General features: G+C 38.4%; 1 protein-coding gene across 2 annotated transcripts in view; it reads left to right on the plus strand.

Moving 5' to 3' along the window:
* The first annotated feature begins 2,937 nt into the window (after positions 1-2,937).
* ENPP3 (ectonucleotide pyrophosphatase/phosphodiesterase 3) overlaps positions 2,938-18,573 on the plus strand; it is a 75,622-nt gene continuing 59,986 nt past the window's right edge. Inside the window, exons 1-5 of one of the 2 annotated variants that reach the window (XM_087882802.1) lie at positions 2,938-3,823; positions 4,429-4,599; positions 14,472-14,550; positions 17,210-17,335; positions 18,343-18,468. In XM_087882802.1, the coding sequence (XP_087738928.1) occupies positions 4,453-4,599; positions 14,472-14,550; positions 17,210-17,335; positions 18,343-18,468 (478 nt within the window). In that variant the 5' untranslated portion in view covers positions 2,938-3,823; positions 4,429-4,452. Of the gene's footprint in view, positions 3,824-4,218; positions 4,600-14,471; positions 14,551-17,209; positions 17,336-18,342; positions 18,469-18,573 lie in introns of those variants that run through there. The other variant, XM_034418821.3, reaches the window with a different exon arrangement.

The following is an 18,573-nucleotide window of genomic DNA, read 5'->3' on the forward strand; positions in this document are numbered from 1 at the left end:
GTAGCCTTTATTCACTGCACTTCACTGATTGGAGGGTTAAGGACCGAGAGCTCCCATTTGCTTGCTTTAAAGCAGGGGTCTCCAACCTTGGCAACTTTACGACTTGTGGACTTCAACTCCCAGAATTCCTCAGCCAGCGCATGCTGGCTGAGGAATTCTGGGAGTTGAAGTCCACAAGTCGTAAAGTTGCCAAGGTTGGAGACCCCTGCTTTGAAGTTCAGCGAAGCGCGCCAAACTCGGATGAAAAAGCATCTTCCAGCGGTGGAATTGGCGAGGTTCTCGATTTCCTAAAGAAACAGACATCGGATTGCACCCGGTCATAGTTTCTCTGCTCCTATTTTCTTTAATAAGAAGAACGAGCAGTTTCCCCCCATGAACTTAATTCGGTGGCCGAATCCACAACGTTTGGACGGTCTATAAACTTGCAAATGTACACAGCCACCAAGTGCATCAGCTTGCTTGACTTCGCACCAGACGTGACTAGAAAATAATTTGAAAGACCTGGAGGCCACTCTTGGATTTCTTGCTGGAGAAAGAAAAAAAACAAAAAACTAATATTTTGATTTGGGGATTTGATGATCTGTTTTGATAAGATAAATGTTGTGAAGTGTTAAAGTTATACATGTTTCCTTTGCATTTATAGTCTTTATGTAATGTTTTACATTTAAGATGAGAAGATATTTGTACTGTTAGTTTGAATATTGATTATTATTATTTTTAGGGGTTTTTTTTAATGTAGTTTGTCATTGGAAGATTATTCTTGAATGTTTTATTTGAAAATAAATGAAATTTTGATAGGGAATTAGATGATTAGATCATCTTTGATTAAAGAAATATTGTGAAAATTTAAAATTATATATGTACTATTTATGATTTAGATAATTTAAACTTTTAAAGGAGGAGAAAAAGCATAAAAAAACTCAAAGAAGTAGTGCAAGATTGGAAGATGTGGAGAGACCTGGCCCATGGAATCGCCTAAAATCAGACATAACAAATGGATGACATCCATCATCAACATAGCATGGACAATGCACTGAGTTATTTTATAATATAAAAAGATTACTATCTTTGAACTTAATGTTTAATACTAATGTGTTCACTGCATTTTTTACAAATATTAAAAAAGAAAAGAAAAAACTTATTGGAAAGGTACATAAATATTAATTTTCTAATTTCCTCATTGTTTACACTCCAGTTAATTTGCTATAGTACTTAGACTTACATATTGCTTCATAATGCTTTACAGCCCTCTTTAAGTGGTTTTACAGAGTCAGCATATTGTCACGGACAATCTGAGTCCTCATTGTTCCAACCTCGGAAGGATGGAAGGCTGAGTCAACCTTGAACCAGTCCGGAACAAACTCCTGGCAGTCAGTAGAATTAGCCTGCAATACTGCATTCTAACCATTGCACCACCACGGCTCTTATATTTACAGGTAGTCCTCGTGTTACAAGCACAATTGAGCCCAAAAGTTATGCTGCTAAGTGAAACATTTGCTAAGTGAGCTTTGCCCCACTTTATGACCTTTCTTGCCATATTTGTTAAGTGAATCACTGAAATTGTTAAGTTAGGAACAAGCTTCTCCTAATTGACTTCGCTTGTCAGAAGGTCACAAAAGCTGAATGCCTGACCCTGGGACATTGCAACCATCATAAATATAAACCAGTTGCCAAGCATCTGAATTTTGATGGCATGACCATGGGGATGCTACCTCGGTCATACGTGTGAAAAATGGTCATAAGTCACTTTTTCAGTGTTATAACTTCGAACAGTCACTGAATGAACTGTTGTAAGTCGAGGACTACTGATATAAACTTAGTAGACCTGCTTAGAAACCATGCTGTCAGTTTATATTTGCCTTACTGTGTGATACATTGTGTATAGGGCCGTGATGGCAAACCTATGTCACGGGTGCCACAGGTGGCACACGGAGCCATATCAGCGGGCACGCGAGCGCTGCTGTAGCTCAGCTCCAGCGCGCATGTGTGCTCCGGCCAGCTGATTTTTGGGCCTTTCAGTCCCACTGGAAGTTGGGAAATGGGCTGTTTCCGGCCTCTGGAGGGCCTCCGAGGGGTGGGGAGGGCAGGTTTTGCCCTCCCCAGGCTCCTAGGGTGAAAAACAGGCCTACCAGGCCCACCGTGCCCTCACATGCTAAAAACGGGGGCGCAGGGGAGGTTGTGTGCGTGGGGGCAGGGCACATTGAATTATGGGTGTGGACACACACATGGGCAACCTCCCCGTGCTCCCCCTACTTTTAGCACACGATGGCAAAAGGGTTAGCCTTCACTGGTATAAGGTAACCTTACTTGACTGAATTTGGTTAAACTTCTGTTTTGGAACACTATACTAACCAATACTGTTAGTTTTCCATTGCTGCGTACTCTTAAAATTTAAGTGCCAGTGAGATATTGTTGGTACAGATAGTCCTCAATTTATAATAGTTCATTTAGTGACCATTCAAAGTTATAACAGCACTAAAAAAAAGTGACTTATGACCGTTTCTCACACCTGTTGCAGCATCTCCATGGCCACATGATCAAAATTCAGGTGCTTGACAACTGACTCACATTTATGACGGTTGCATTGTCTCCAGGGTCACATGATCACCTTTTGTGATCTTCTAACAATCAAAATCAATAGGGAAGCCTATTTCTTTGGAATCTTATTTTCCCAGAATATCTGCAAGAAGGATTGTATTTACGATAATCCAGTAACGTAATTTTTCATCTGCTGTTTGCGCTTACAGATATTGCTGATTCTCAGCCTTGGCACAAACTCTTAAAGTACGCAATACGCCCACGTTTCCCATTGCTCGCATATGCACATACAATAAAAAAGGACAATAGTAGTATGTGGCTTTGTTACACGGGAAGAAGAAACAGAATGCCCATTGGCTGCTGTTGATTAAAAAAAGGCTGTAAAGAATTCCAGAAGTCACACTTTGCACGCAACTGCACAGGACCGAGCAGAATAGCACTGGGTTAAAGAAGTGCTCACTGCTTCTCCTACCTCTGTTGTGCTTTGGCAACAAAACAAAATTGGGGTTCAGGACTCAGAAGAAGAAAGGAGAGAAGCAGGATGGATAATGCCTTCTCTGGGGTCAATAACTGATAGCCGAAGGCTTTTTAGTTAGTTAGTTAGTTAGTTAGATAGTTAGTTAGTTAGTTAGTTTTGTTTACTAATTCCCCAATGATCATTCTGAATCAAGAAAACTGAAACCAGAGGAGCCATCTCTGGTGCTTCTCTCCTCACTCTGCACTTCTTCCTCCTATTTCTTGGCAACAGATGTTGGGGAAGAAGGGAGAAAGCCATCTCTCCCTGCTGCTTCTTCTCATGCGTGGCAGGTGAGGAGCAATGAAGAACCACCTGTGAGAAAAGAAGTGGTGGGGGGAGTAGCTCCTCCTAAGGCCATAGGCATAAATTTCATGGAGAAGGGGATCTTAGCTAGGGAGCCATTTTTCTTCACTTTCCTGCTCCCTGAGAATAGAACCGGGAAAGTGGCTTTCTAGCTACCACTCTTTGAGGATCTCTTTGGTGCTGAGAGAACTGATCTTCCAGGGACTCCTCATGCTGCTGTCCCTTCTGCAATGTCTGGCTGGGCCCCTCTTCCAGTATCTAAAGGTAAATGACTGTGTGACAATCAATGGCCCAGAACCAAGGGGTTGAGCATGCCCACAGCAGCCTCAGGTGTCCATAAGGAACAAAGCAACTCCGTCAAACAGCTTACCTTTACATGAGGTGTTTCAGCACAGACCAGAAGAAGATGGAAAAGATTGCTGAATCATGGAAGACAATTGCAGCCTGCCTATTCAATGGGTTGAGGTGAGTTGAAACAGCATTGCCCATTCACAGCTTTCAAATCTGTTTGCTGAAGCATCACTAGTCTATGGGTCGGGGTCATACAGCTCATCCATTCTTTACACTATTAGTTCTTGTGTCATGGGCAAAAAAGAAACATATAAATTCCTTAAATGAAAAAGTATGAAATATTCACCACCATAGGACATCTACTTTTCTGGATCCAGAAAAATGTGCAAACAACGTGCATGAAAATGTGTGTGGGTTTTTTTTATTATTTTATTTGGACACTGCCAGAGTCCATCTGTGAAGGAGATAAGCAGTTCCTAAATATGATTCATAAATAAACAACTCTTTTTAACAATAATAAAGTGAATATACTGTACTTGATTTATTTGAGTGTTTATGTTTTGGGTATTGGCTGAATTCCCATTTTCCCCTTATAAGGAAACCTTCCCATTTTCTCTTCCTCACTTTCGATTTCCAAACAGAAAATTGCTGAAAATGCCTTCTGCCCTTTACATGTATTGGTTAAAAGTAGATTAGGTGTCCTCCCTCTAAATGAGCAAAGGCTGCTCTTGTTTATATGCTACTGGTAAAGTGATAATACTCTCTCAATTTCTCTTCAGCTCAGGCACAACTGAAACAGCAGGATGGAGCAAAGAGTAACTGGAAAAATGGAAACGATTGCTGCAGATGAGACAAATTTCGGAGAGAAAAGCACTTTGGACCTGATAGATTCTCATTCAGAGACAATGATTAAAAGGAGCACTCTTAGGAAATATAAGATACTCTGTGTTGTAAGTATTATTTTTTACTTACATTTGAAAGTTGCATTTGTTATATCCTCTCTATTTCAGTCTTGTGATTAACAACACAAACATTTTCCATTGTTTGCCTGGAAATATCCTGGTTCTGCCACTTTTTTTTTTTTTTTTGGTCACATTTGTCAGCATGAATAGAGAGACTTTTAATTGTTCATGTTTTCAGTGGACGGTCTGCTTCAAGGGCTAGTACAGACACTTGAAATATTCAGAGTTAGCAAAGTTGGAAGATATCACTGTTTCCTGTTTAGAATATATAAATACCTCCCTCTCCCCCTGTCTGTCTCTCTCCCTTTGTTTAAAACAAAAGTGGATGTTTACATCTGTGTTGTATTATACTGCTGAATTGTTATAGAGAGCCAGTTTAGTGTCATAGTTAAAGACATTTTAGTTAAAGTGAAAGAATGTGAGCGCTATCCCACCGCTGGCATAAATCTAGCTTGGTGATTTTGAACCATTTTGGAGGGGGGGGGGCGGAATTGCCCACATATTACTTTTCTATGTACTTGCCAGGAATCAACATTCACTTGAAGGGACAGACACAAAAAAGGAATTATAGGTTTAATTTATAATCTAGTGTATCCTAAATTCCACACATCTGAATTCAGGCTGGAGAAACTGATCTACAGTGGCTAAGAATAATTCAGAACTTCAGGCAAAAGATAGGAGAAAAAGTATGACTTCATCCTGTTAAACTGGAGATGCCTTGGAACTGAACTAAACTATGAACTCCTTTCATAACAGACATCTAGGACAATATACTATGTGTTTCTAAGGATTCTTGTTCTGGGTTTTGGCTTCTTTCACCAAATAGGTATGCCAAAATGAAACGTCTTATACCCTGAAAAGTGAGAGATTTCTGAAGTAATAGATCTGTGTTTATTATTGTTTTGTGAGAGTTATCTTCTTGCTCTGAACTTTGACACAAACCTATCAATGCGCTTGAGGCGTATTAGTGCTTAAGACTGATAAAATAAAGTAACAATGTTATCTGTTGGGAAAATTCCCAAAAAAGTCTAAGAGTGAGTGGTGAACATTTTCCGTAAATCTATGGTTCAGAAAGAGAAGACAAAATGTTACTATGAGGCGTTCTGTAGCTCCTTCTGCTAGAGGAAACACATGGTTTCCCAGTCTAAATACCAATGGTCCTTGACTTACAACCACAGCTGAGTCCAAAATCTCTGTTGCTAAGTGAAGCAGATGTTTAAGAAAGTTTTGCTCCATTTTACAACCTTTATTACCACAGTTGTTTAGTGAATCACTGCAGTTGTTAAATTAGTAACACAGTTATTAAGTGAATCTGGCTTCCCCATTAACTTTGCTTGTCAAAAGGTCCTAAAGATCATAAACTTTCCCCAGAAGAACATGTGTCCTTGGGACATTGCAACTGTCATAAATATGAAACAGTTGCCAAGCTCCTGAATTCTGATCGTGTGACCATGGGGTTGCTGCAATGGTCATAAATGTGAAAAACGGTCATAAATTACTTTTTTCAGTCCTGTTGTAACTTCAAACAAATGGTTGTAAGTGGAGTACTACTTGTATTTTATATCTTTTCACTGGTCAAACGTTTTAGCCAGTTTTATATAGTGTACAAAGTTGCTGTTTCTTTAGTCATGATTTCTTAAGACAGAATTATCTGGTTCCAACAAAACTGTAGGTTTCTAAAGTGCTGATGAAGAAGGACTCTGATGAATTAGAGTGTAAGAAGAGAAACAATGATAGTGAGGGGCCCAGAGAATAAAACCGATGAAAAACATTAAAGGGAATAGGATATATTTAGCCTAAAAAGAAAAGGCCAAGGGGAGACATGATAGCAGTCTTCAAAGGGTTGCTAGAAGCCTTGAAGGAAAGAGGTCCCAGGGAGGAGAATGTGCATCTATTCTCCATAGGGCCTAAGGGTAAGACAAGAACCAGTGGATGGGAAAGAATTTATCTCATTAAACTATGCCGAAGAGGTTGTGGGGAAAAAAAATGCCTACAAAAAAAAAGTTGCCCATGCCCACCCAGACACCCCCCACCAAGCCATGCTTACAGAACCAGTAGTAACAAATTTTAGATTTCACCACTGGAACAAAGGGAATGGTATAGAGGAGATTGCTATTTTTGTTTCTTGGAAGGTTTACAGAGGGAGATTCAGTCTTGAAATAAGGATGAATTTCCTGACATGAGAGCTGTGTCAACTAAGCAATGGACATCTTGCCTTCTAGAATAATGGGAGCTAGAAATTCTAGAGATTTTCAAGCAATGATTGGACAATCATTTGTCAGGGCAGGGTCTGATCCCTGCCCTGGATGGACTAGAAGAGCCCTTCTTGGACTAGAAGACTCAGTTTGGTGTAGAGGTTAAAATGGACTGGGAGACCATGAGTTCTAGGCCTGTCTTAGATATGAAAGTTGGTGAGTAACTTTTAGGCAAGTCATTTTCCCTCAGCCCAAATCCGCTCATAGGTTTATTGTTAGAGGGAAAACAGGAGGCAGAAACATTATACACACTACCTTGAGTTATACAAAGTAAAGACGGGAAATAAATCTAAAGTATTATCAGCTATTTTTAAAGTTGTGAAAGCAAAGGTGAGATATATGTCTAATAATAAAAATGAATAAAATGAATAAAAAGGTTATTTTTACATTTTGAAATTATTTTACCTTTTGGAAATAAGGCTACCCTATAGTGACTATTGAATCCTGATGGATTTCTAGAGCATATCCTAATAGATATACCACTCATCTTCTACATTTGAGAGATTACTCAAATGACTGACACAGGCAATCTCAACAGCATGGATAGATGATTGAAGCACAGGTGAAGAAAAGCTCATATCCAAACAAATGAGAGTGTTATTATTACTTGTTGCTTATCTAAGGTATAGATTATTTGTTAATGTTTTCTTCCTAGACATAGTGATCCAGTGAATTATTCTACTTACTGTTGACCACTCTTTTATTATCTACAGCCATTTGGAAATGAAGATTGTTTTTGATTGCCCTGTGGAATTATTTTTGTGAAGAGCAAAACAAGAAAAATGAGTTTCTGTTCATTTTTTCTACATTGTTATACCCTAAACTATAGCATCTTCTGGGGGGACTTTGAGCCAGTCAATATTTTTTAGCGAAGCTATTCTACACAGTTGTAAGGAAAATGAAGGATGGAATAGTATTTCACCAATGTGAATTCAAAGGAATATAAATGCATGCATTAAATTCAATCACAGTGTAGCTGAAGTAACTTTGATTTCAAATATTAAGTGTTTAAAAGCTTTAGGGTTCCCCTTGTAAATGTACTCTTGGTTTTAATAGCCTTTGGGAATTTCTTGAAGATCTGAGTTTTTTGTCAGGCACTGATACTAGGTTGTCAGTAAAGCCTGATGTGTATGGTTTGATTGAATATAAGAATATATTTCTTCTTTTAATGTTTTGCACTCTGAGCTGCCCAAAGTCACAAGATTCAGATAGGCAGCAAAATAAATTCAATTCAATCATCAATCAATTTAAATAAATAAATAAAATTTACCTTGTGATCATTTCTCTGTCATTTTGTTAAAATAAAAGTATATTATTCTGGCACAGGAGGAAAATATTTGATAATATGCATCTGCCTTAAGGCATGGAGGTGACAAGGAAGACTGCAGTTCCAGTTAGAAGTTAAGCTTGGTACATTAATTAGGATTTATGCCCTGTGAAGTGCATACGTAGGCTCTCAGCTAAAATGGGCATTTGGGTAAGGTGTAGCTGTACATAGTGAAAAAAACCCACAGTCATTACTATTGCCACTTCCAGCAATCCCTTGTGACTGGGCTAATACCTCCCTCTTTGGTAAAAAAGAATGTTCATTGCTGTCCCCTTCTATTGCTTAGTCAAGAATATCCAAGGAACCCTTTTGGGAGCATCAGGAAACAGAGTGGAGAGATGAGTCTGCAGAAGGTAAGGCATAGATATCAGGATAGGAAATTGGGACCAAAGATCTGGATCCCGACCATGCTAAAATTCTGAAGGACTCGTCCAAAAGTGAATCAGGAACCCATTGAAAAATTAAAGCCACCTAAAATTATTCCAAATATTTTGGGGAAATTCACGCTATTTACTTATAGGAGCTATTCATCAGTAGAAATTTTCTATGACCTCTCAATTACTGTTGGGATTAATTAGGAAACATTTCCCTAATAGTGAAGTTTGGGGCTTGCACATAGTCTTATGTAGTTTGATGAATATGTCACACCATATTTTCCCCAATGACCTAATTGACAAATACAATATTGCTAAAGACATTATTTTGGGTTTTTTTTTTCTATTTTTTAAAATTTGGATTTATTACTCTTAATATGGTTAGTAACAACATTTTTACTGCCTGGTTTTGAGTGAAAATAGAAGTGCTCTCAGTGTTTATAAAGATGACTATACATGACAGTGAAAAAAATATATATTTGACCAATGTTGACAATTTCCTCCTTGCATTAAAACTGTATATACGCTCCTCACCCCACTTCAATTGACTGAATATAGCTTTAATTATTATTAGACAGCAATGCTGTAGTCTAAAGATATGATGCAGTCTTGATTTGGCTTTTATGCTACTACAAGACTTCATTCTTTCTGTTGTAACAGTAGAAAGGTAGGTCTCTTTTCTGTCCTCTACATCTCAGAGTGCAGTCAAGCATGCTGGGTCAATCTGTTCCAGCTTCTGTTATTCTAGATAGCAGGTTACTCAATAATTGTGAAATAAGTTCTCTCTCTCCCTCTCTCGGTATGTGTGTATTTACAAAGCTTTATCTGAAAAATATTTACATCTTTGAGTTATGAATCAGGAACAATGACCAATATTTGGACAGTGTAGTGACGCCTAAAGAAAATAACCTGATCTCATAAACATTGGATTTTAGTGCAATTCTAAATATTTTAATTGGAAAGCTGAGTTGATTTTAGAGGAATTTCATTGGAACATATCACAGCTTTCCCCTAATCTGAAATGAGCTTCCTCAAAAGAAAGTTCATGCTTAAGTGGTTTACTTTCAAGTAAAGATGCTAGGAATGGCAATGTCATAATACAGTTCAAGCATGATCACTCAGAGTTCACATATGCAGGGAACTATGCCCCCGGTATGTTGATCATACACATGTATGCATCACAGTTTAATATTCATCAGAATCAGCCAACAGTAGCTGATCTCTTTCTGACATGACTTCTAATAATAAAGTAGAAGCGCCACCATCAATCTCATTCAATATTTTAGCAATGATCTTTCAAATATTCCCGATTTTTCCTCTGAGAAAAAGCAGAGAATTACTATAATCTTTGTTTAATGTGCACGATTGGGATGGGCAACTTGGTCATAAAGTGAAATGATCACTAAGTGTAACCACAACTGTGTTTACATCCAAGAAGTTTGGATGTCTGCTGGTGAGTTAGGGCTAGCTGGAGGGGTATCAGCAATTGACAGATAAGCCCTCTTCCTCTCTGGAGGGAGGAGGTCCTTGGGGACACACCAGAGTGGGGGCCAGGGATATAGTTGTTCTTGTGGTTTGTTTGTTTGTTTGTTTGTTTGTTTGTTTGTTTATCAACAAGTACAAGGAAACAAGTAACAGTACAGACATAGACATGGACACATAAAAAAATTGACACAAATAAAAGGATATAAATAGGCAAAACATAGCCATAAACACATAGAATGATTATATATAAACGGGGACAGTAGGACAGGGATGGTAGGCATGCTGGTGCACTTATGCATGTCCCCTGAGGGACCTCTTAAGAAACATGGAAGTTCCATGGTAGACAGTTTAAGATAAAAGGTATGGGGATTAGTGAGACTAACAACAGGATCAGGTAGGGTGTTCCAGACATTTACTACTCTATTGCAGAAGTCATATTTCCTACAATCAAGATTAGGGTGAATTACACTGAGTTTGAATCTATTGATAGCCCTTATGTTATTACGGTTGAGATTAAAGTACTCATTTACAGGTAGGACGTTTTGGTAAATAATCTTATGAACTAAGCATAGGTCAGAATGTAAACGGCATAGTTCGAGGCTATCCAGACCTCAAATTTCAAGCCTGGTGGTACAGGGAATTTTATTTCGAGCAGAAGATTTGAGTACTCTTCTAGTAAAATATCTCTGGACCCTCTCTAATGTATTGATGTCTGAAATTCAGTGAGGGTTCCAGGCAGGTGAACAGTATTCAAGTATAGGTCTGGCAAAGGTTTTATATGCCCTAGTTTGAAGTATAGCATTACCAGAGAGAAAACTTAATAAAATAAGATTGACAACTCTTAATGCCTTTTTTGCAATGTTACAGTGAGCTCTGGGACTTTTGAAGTGAGTACTCCTAGGTCCTTGACAGAGTCAAGGACCTAGGAGTGGGTCAACTTTTAGATCATTTCCAGACAGCAAATATTTGATGTTCTTTTTTCTGTTGCCAATGTGCAGGACCAGAGGTGGGTTTCAGCAGGTTCTGACCAGTTCGGGAGAACCGGTAGCGGAAATTTTGAGGAGTTTGGAGAACCAGTAGTAAAAATTCTGACTGGCCCCGCCCCCATTTATTCTCTGCCTCCCAAATCCCAGCTGATCAGGAGGAAATGAGGATTTTGCAGTAACCTTCCCCTGGAGTGGGGAGGAAATGGGGATTTTACAGTATCCTTCCCCTGCCACACCCACCAAGCCACATCCACCAAAATATGCCACGCCCACCAAGTCACGCCCACAGAACCAGTAGTAAAAAAATTTGGAACCCACCACTGTGCAGGACTGAGCATTTGTTAGCAGAGATTTGAAGTTGCCAATATGTCTCCCTTTGTTCTCTTTTCCCAGCAATGCGGCAGACAGTTATGTGAAGAGAAGAAGGAGTTACTTACAAAGGCTCTATTGAGGGTCATGAGAAGAAGGGAAACAGGAGCAGCTTTTATGTGTAAAAAAGGATGACTTAATGGCTCATGGATTGACTAATTATATTATTGTACAGATTGTAAAATTGTATTCAAACCAAAAAGAAAAATCAAATTAAAATGCAGAAAAAAATAGGTGAATTGATACAGTTTTACCTGGACTTATGGTTCTCCAGATGTCTTTGTTTACATCTCTCTCCATTCTTAGCCAGCATGGTCCCTGCTGAAATGATGGGAGTTGTAATCTAGTATATCTAGAAAGTAAGGTATTTCTGGGGAAAGTTTATCCAAGACTAGCTTCCTTATTATGGGGAAGGAAATCTCTTATGTTTCTAAAGACTTCTGGTATTTTGTAATGTAAAGACTGAGCATAAGTGGATAGTCAATTGTTGTTGTTAGTTGTGAAATCATGTCTGACCCATTGCGACCCCATGGACAACGTTCCTCCAGGCCTTCCTGTCCTCTCATCATCTGGAGTCCATTTAAGCTCACGCCTACTGCTTCAGTGACTCCATCCAGCCACCTTGTTCTCTGTCGTCCCATTCTTCTTTTGCTCTTAATCTTTCCCAGCATTAGGTTCTTCTCCAGTGAGTCCTTCCTTCTCATTAGGTGGCCAAAGTATTTGAGTTTCATCTTCAGGATCTGGCTTTCTAAAGAGCATTCAGGGTTGATCTTCTCTAGGACTGACCGGTTTGATCGCCTTGCAGTCCAAGAGACTCGCAGGAGTCTTCTCCAGCACCATAGTTCCAAGGCCTTAATTCTTTGGCACTCAGCCTTTCTTATGGTCCAACTTTTACAGCCATACATTGCAACTGGGAAAACCATAGCCTTGATTTTACACACTTTTGTTGGCAGGGTGATGTCTCTGCTTTTTAGTATGCTGTCTAGATTTGCCATAGCTTTCCTCTGCAGGAGCAAGTGTCTTTTAATCTATTGGCTGCAGTCCCCATCTGCGGTGGTTTTGAAGCCCAGGAAAATAAAATCTGTCACTACCTCCATTTCTTCCCCATCTATTTGCCAGGAATTGAGAGGGCTGGATGCCATGATCTTAGTTTTCTTAATATTGAGTTTCAAGCCAACTTTTGCACTCTCCTTCTTCACCCACATCAAGAGGCTCTTTAGTTCCTCTTTGCTTTCTGCCATTAGAGTGGAATCATCTGCATATTTATTTTATTTTATTTTATTTATTTATTATTTGTCAAACACGTAAGATAACAGTATAAACTGTTAAGTATAAACATGATTATGAATACAGGATAAAGATACGAGTAAATGGGGACAGTAAGACAGGGATGGTAGGTATGTTGTTGTGCTTATGCACGCCCCTTACAGACCTCTTAGGAATGGGATGAGGTCAACAGTAGACAGTTTAAGGTTAAATCTGCATATCTGGGGTTGTTGATATTTCTCCTGGCAATCTTAATTCCAACTTTTTCAATTAATTCCAACTCCATCTAGCCCCGCCTTTCTCATGATGTGCTCTGCATATAAGTTAAATAGGCAGGGTGACAGTATACAGCCTTGCCGGACATTACTCCCAAATTCACCCGAATGAATTAGCTGTCATTTTTGGCATTTCAGAATAGACATTCATTTCTCTGATCCAGTTCACAGACTGGCAGTTTATTGTTCTTTTTGTATTTCTTATCCATTGTTCTTTAACAGATTTTGAATGGCATTACGAGCTACCACACAGTTCACTTGAAACTATGATGACTTGTCACTCATAGCTACATCTCTTCTTTCATGTAGCAAATAATAACTATTTTTAATTTGCATAGGGAGAGGAAATACTATTTGTTTAAAGTAGCTACAGCAGAAATATTTATTGTGAATATTTATACCATTGGAGAAAGGTCACATATAGAATTTCCTGATTCTGATAGTATATAACTCTGTTGACTTAAAATAGAAACAGTGTCTGTCTTCTAGTTGAAATAGTACCATGCATCGTTCAACAAGTAGCAATGTTTTTTTAAAAAATGATTAGGTGTGCTAACTGATTTAGTTCAGACATATGAGAAATTATATTCCATTGTAACATGCAGGTGCAATCATTTTATAGTTCTTGCTTTGTGTTCTTTTAAGATATTTTTCTTTTAAGATACAGTATATCTTAGAAACATTTTAAGATATTTTGCTGTAGAGTTATAGAAAACATGTAATGGGCTTAAGAAATATAAAGTCTTCCTGAAGTTGAACTTGACTTCTAGTAGCTACACGCACACAAGGAAATAATTTCCTTGACATTAGGCAAGTAGTTTGCTTCATCTGGGAAGAATTTTGACTTCCAACTTATAGTTCTGGAACATTCCATAAGTTAGTGGATACCCAGGTACTGTGTTAAAGTCTGATTATGCTCAGCTTTTGGAGGACAAACAAGATTAGCTAGATCTGACTATCATAATTGTCGGCTATTTTAAAGATGTTAGGCCTACCTCACCTGTTTTTCCTATTTGTGAGAAAAACAGAAATTGTTTAGTGTAATTCAGTGCTTTGGAGTCATGTAACACTTTGGCCTCATCAGGTTAATCTGAACCACTTTCTTTGGTAGTCACAAAGAAAGTAGAATTATCTGCACACTTTTTAAACAAGCCACATTTCCCTATCCAGATTAAAATTTAGTTAAATTTCCATTATAAAATAAGATAAAAGCAAAACCTTGGATTATCTTAGTTTGGAATTATTTTAATTGTTAAGTAATTTACCATCACCTTTCTTTATATCATGGGATTCTAAAAAAATCCCAACACCTTTTTTGATAAATCATTGATACACTAACAAGAAGGTTCACTCAAAAGTCACTGAATTTAGTGAGGTAAGTAGGTCCTTGCTTTGAAAAATATCTCCTTTTAATTCTAAGGACCTTGACGTTGAACATGTATTGTTTCTTTTTGTTGATTTTCTTGTTAAGAATGTAAGTACAACATGATGTATTTTTAATTTATTCTTCCTGTTGTTAATAGGTTCTTTTCATTTCTTTGGTGGCTGTAGCCCTTGGATTAGGTTTAGGGCTTGGACTGAAGGAACCTGAGCCACCAGAAGGTATGTTTACTTCAACTGAACCAAAACAGTTAAGAAAAGGCCATGTCACTGAGTTGATATACCTGTATTTAAGCTGTAGTTAGCCTTTTTCACACAAAGATTCATTTGATTCAAGCTTAACTCATGGTGACAACATTCACATGCCTATCTGTTCTGCTCATGACACCATGAATAAAAGACTGAAAAAGTCTCTGTGTCAATAACATGAGAGATGGGATGGGATGGGGTGGGATTTCTGTAAAATTTCCCTACTCCCTTTTAATAAATTTAGTTAGAAAAAAAACTTTAGAAGAATTTAGACATCAGCTATGATTGGTTAAGTAATGTCAGCCATGGTGTATTGATTTTTGTGTGGAAACAAACAATTCATATATATTTTCTATATGCTAATTTAAATGCAGAGACATAGACTGATTAAAAAAAGAACAAATCAAAATGTTTTTGGGTCCTGGTCACTTTTATGTAGACAAGTGTATTTTTCCAATGGATTTCCCCCCCAACTTTAGCGTCTAGCCCCGTGATGGTGAACCTATGGCATGTGTGCCACAGATGGCATATGTAGCCATATCAGTGGGCACATGAGCTCAGCTCCAGCGCACATGCGTGCGCCGGCCAGCTGATTTTCAGGCCTTCTGGGCCTACCAGAAGCAGGGAAACAGGCTGTTTCCTGCCTCCAGAGAGCCTGCGGGGGTGGGGAAGGCCCATTTCTTTTTCTCACCTGGCTCCAGATCCTCTCTATGAGTCCAGGGAGGGTGAAAACAGCCTTCCCCACCCCCTCAGAGGCCCCCTGGGAGGCCAGAAATGGCCCGTTTCCCAACTTCCGGTTGGACAAGAAGTGACTTTTTTGCTGTCCCCAGCCTCCAGAGACTTTTAGAGAGGTCATCGCGTGCCAGGAGGGGAGGGTGTCACACACGCATGCACGGGGGCAGGGTGCATAGAATTATGGGTGTGGGCATGTGCGCACACGAACCTTCCCGACCATCCCTTCCTGGCACACGATGGCAAAAAGATTAACCATCACTGGTCTAGCCTATGACATACAGTTCTGAATTTCCTGGTAGTCTTCTATATTAACTATGCAAAACTCTGCTTAGTATCTGAGCAGAGATAAGATCACTCAGATGCTGTTGATTGATAATGCTTAGAAATAATAACTGCAATTTAAGTAAAAGTTCAACAGAACCCATCACAACTTGACAACAGGCAAATGGCTTGCCTACTCAGGTTTCTTGGTAATTAGCAATTCCAAAGTTCTTACTGTTTTTTTGTTGTCCATTAGCTCTAAACTGGACTTGAGCACTAGATAGCCCTTTAATTATAGTAACATAAAGTAATGAGCACTGCAGATTGGAATAATCTAAAATGTTAAATTCCAGTAGATTAAGAGCTCTGTTTAAGAAGTACGGTACAAGTTGTTAGAGGAAGTTGCTACAGATGAATGATAAGGTACACAAAGTGCTTGATCGAGAAGACATGGGAAACAGAACTAGTCAGCTAAAACACTAAGTTTGCTTCTTAGCATGGTTGGTAGAGTGCTTTGTTTCCATCCCATCTCTTGGTGCTACAATGTTTCTGATGAAATTTAAGTGAGAGGGGATAGATGGACAGATAGAAGGATAGATGAAATCTCTCACATTTGATTTAGCCTTATCTAAAAGGATAGGGTAGGATTAATATTCCTAGCAAGCATAAAGGAAGAAGAGAATAAAGTTATAGCAAGAAACTCAAGATAACGTTCTAGGGACTAAATATTCAGAATGTGTGATCATGCTCTTTTCAGCTCCTAGGTCTCTACATGCATCTAGAATGAATCACAGCATCTCATGTTATTTTCTCTTTAGTAAATTGAAAAGGAGTTAGAGATTTTTACTTTTGTCACTGGTGAGGTATGGCTGTGGTCTGCCCTATATTGATTGTGCATATTGTATTAAAAGCAGGATACAGAAGTCTCCAAAAATGAAAGTCAATCTAGTTTAAGCCTAGATTTAATCCCAGTAGACTTTCAAATCAAGTGAATTCCGTATTTATATTATAGTGCCTGGTTTCATGCTAGTGAGGAATAGCTTGAAGACACAGATACAATTAGGCCTTCAAAAGGTAACTGGAGTCATAGCATTTAATATTAATTTAGCTGTTTATTAGCTAAGTCTGCACAGATATCACTCTGCCTGTTACTGCTTAATTGCATTAGTGTGCTTATTGATGAGGCGTGAAAAGATTAACTTTAAGTGAGATATGAAAATTAATTCCTAAGCAGGCTGGTGATTCAAGATAACCTTGGACATTAAAGAGAAGTGATAGAGAAGTTTACCTAATTTATGTTCTGGCATATTGGCAGAGTTGGAATTTATATAATTCATTGCATAAAACATGCATATAGATGAAGAAGTGACCTATGCTGCCATAGATGTGTGAAACCTCTGTTGGAGTCCACTCAGTAGACACTGTCTGAAATGAAAGTGTTCTCTCTCTCTCTCTCTCTCTCTCTCTCTCTCTCTCTCTCTCTCTCTCTCTCTCTCTCTCTTTCTTTCCGGAGGGAGGGAGAGGGAGGGAGAGAGAGGGAGAGGGAGAGAGAGAGAATAATGTTTGGGTGATTAACCTTACTTATTTTCAGAAGATATGGAAACAATTGCCTTCCTCTTTTTAAAATTCTCTTTAGTAAGCTGCAGATTCAGATGTAATGAAACATTCTTGAGAAAGACACGGTGGTGCTGTAGTTGTGATGAGAAGTGTACAGAACGCCAAGATTGCTGCCCGGATTATGAGGCTACTTGTGTGCTACCAAGTATGTACAACTTTCCAATTAGCTAATTTCATCCTAGACTGAATGATTATTTTTCAAGGCAAATGGACCATTCTACTTCCCCAAACATAATCAATCTTAATCAATGGAGCAGAAACTAAATTTTCCTTTCTGTAGGGAAATCAATAGGCATTGATTTTATGCATGCTTTGGTGAAATCGAGTGATCAGGAGGTTGATGATTGTTCAATAGAATCAGATCATCAGTATCCAAGCCATTCCAAACAATCACATGAAGTTCTACAGAATGTGTTATTTTCCAGAGAATGAAGGTACAAAATATGGACAAATAAAATACTGCAGTAAATGAGGCTCTGCATAGTTTAATATGACAAGATACATTATTTTTAACTGCAAATTGGAAGATGATTTTCCAAAGCCTCTCCTGGGGTAAGACTGGAGACTGCCCCATGTAAACTTTCTCAGCCATCCTTTTGGATTCCCAAAGTGTACTCGTAAATGTACCTACCGATGCAGAATGATATAGCAAAGTGCAAGTCCCATAATTTTTAAAGATTTTTTTTATCCCATCTTTACTATTTTTATAAATAACTCAAGGTGGGAAATGTATGTAGAGCTCCTTCCTTCTCCTATTTTCCCCACAACAACAACAGCCCTGTGAGGTGAATTGGACTGAGAAAAGTGACTGGCCAAAGTCACCCAGCTGGTTTTCATGTCTAAGGTTAGATTAGAATTTGTATCACTATCATGTAGAAATCAGATGACAGTGCAATATACCGGTATTTAGTGTGCTGAAGAGCAAAGACCTTCCACTCCCATATTTAAGAAGAAATCAAACTATCCATCAGATACAAAGAAAACACCTGTAGGATATATGTGCACATGGATCTACCTTTAGGAGCATATTTCTAGAAATACTCATGTTTTGTCACTGAATTCTATTTCCAAGATTGCTTTTCTTGCATTTTCATCTAGGTTTTCTGTACAGAGGTGTATGTATATATGTAATGATGATTTCCATTTTTATAGCTCAGAGTTGGTCTTGCAATAAATTTCGTTGTGGTGAGAAGCGAATGGCCAATGTATTATGCTCCTGTTCTGAAGACTGCTTAGAGAAACATGATTGCTGTACAGACTACAAAAGCATTTGCAAAGGTGAGGTTGAATTTTTGACAAAGCATTTTGATATATTTCCGGTATGAGGAACATTTATAGAAAAAAAAAATGAGGGAATTAAATGAACATTATAAGGCTACATTT

Source organism: Pantherophis guttatus, chromosome 1, assembly GCF_059756535.1.
Source record: "Pantherophis guttatus breed Tessera chromosome 1, ASM5975653v1, whole genome shotgun sequence".
Classification (NCBI taxonomy): Eukaryota; Metazoa; Chordata; class Lepidosauria; order Squamata; family Colubridae; genus Pantherophis; species Pantherophis guttatus.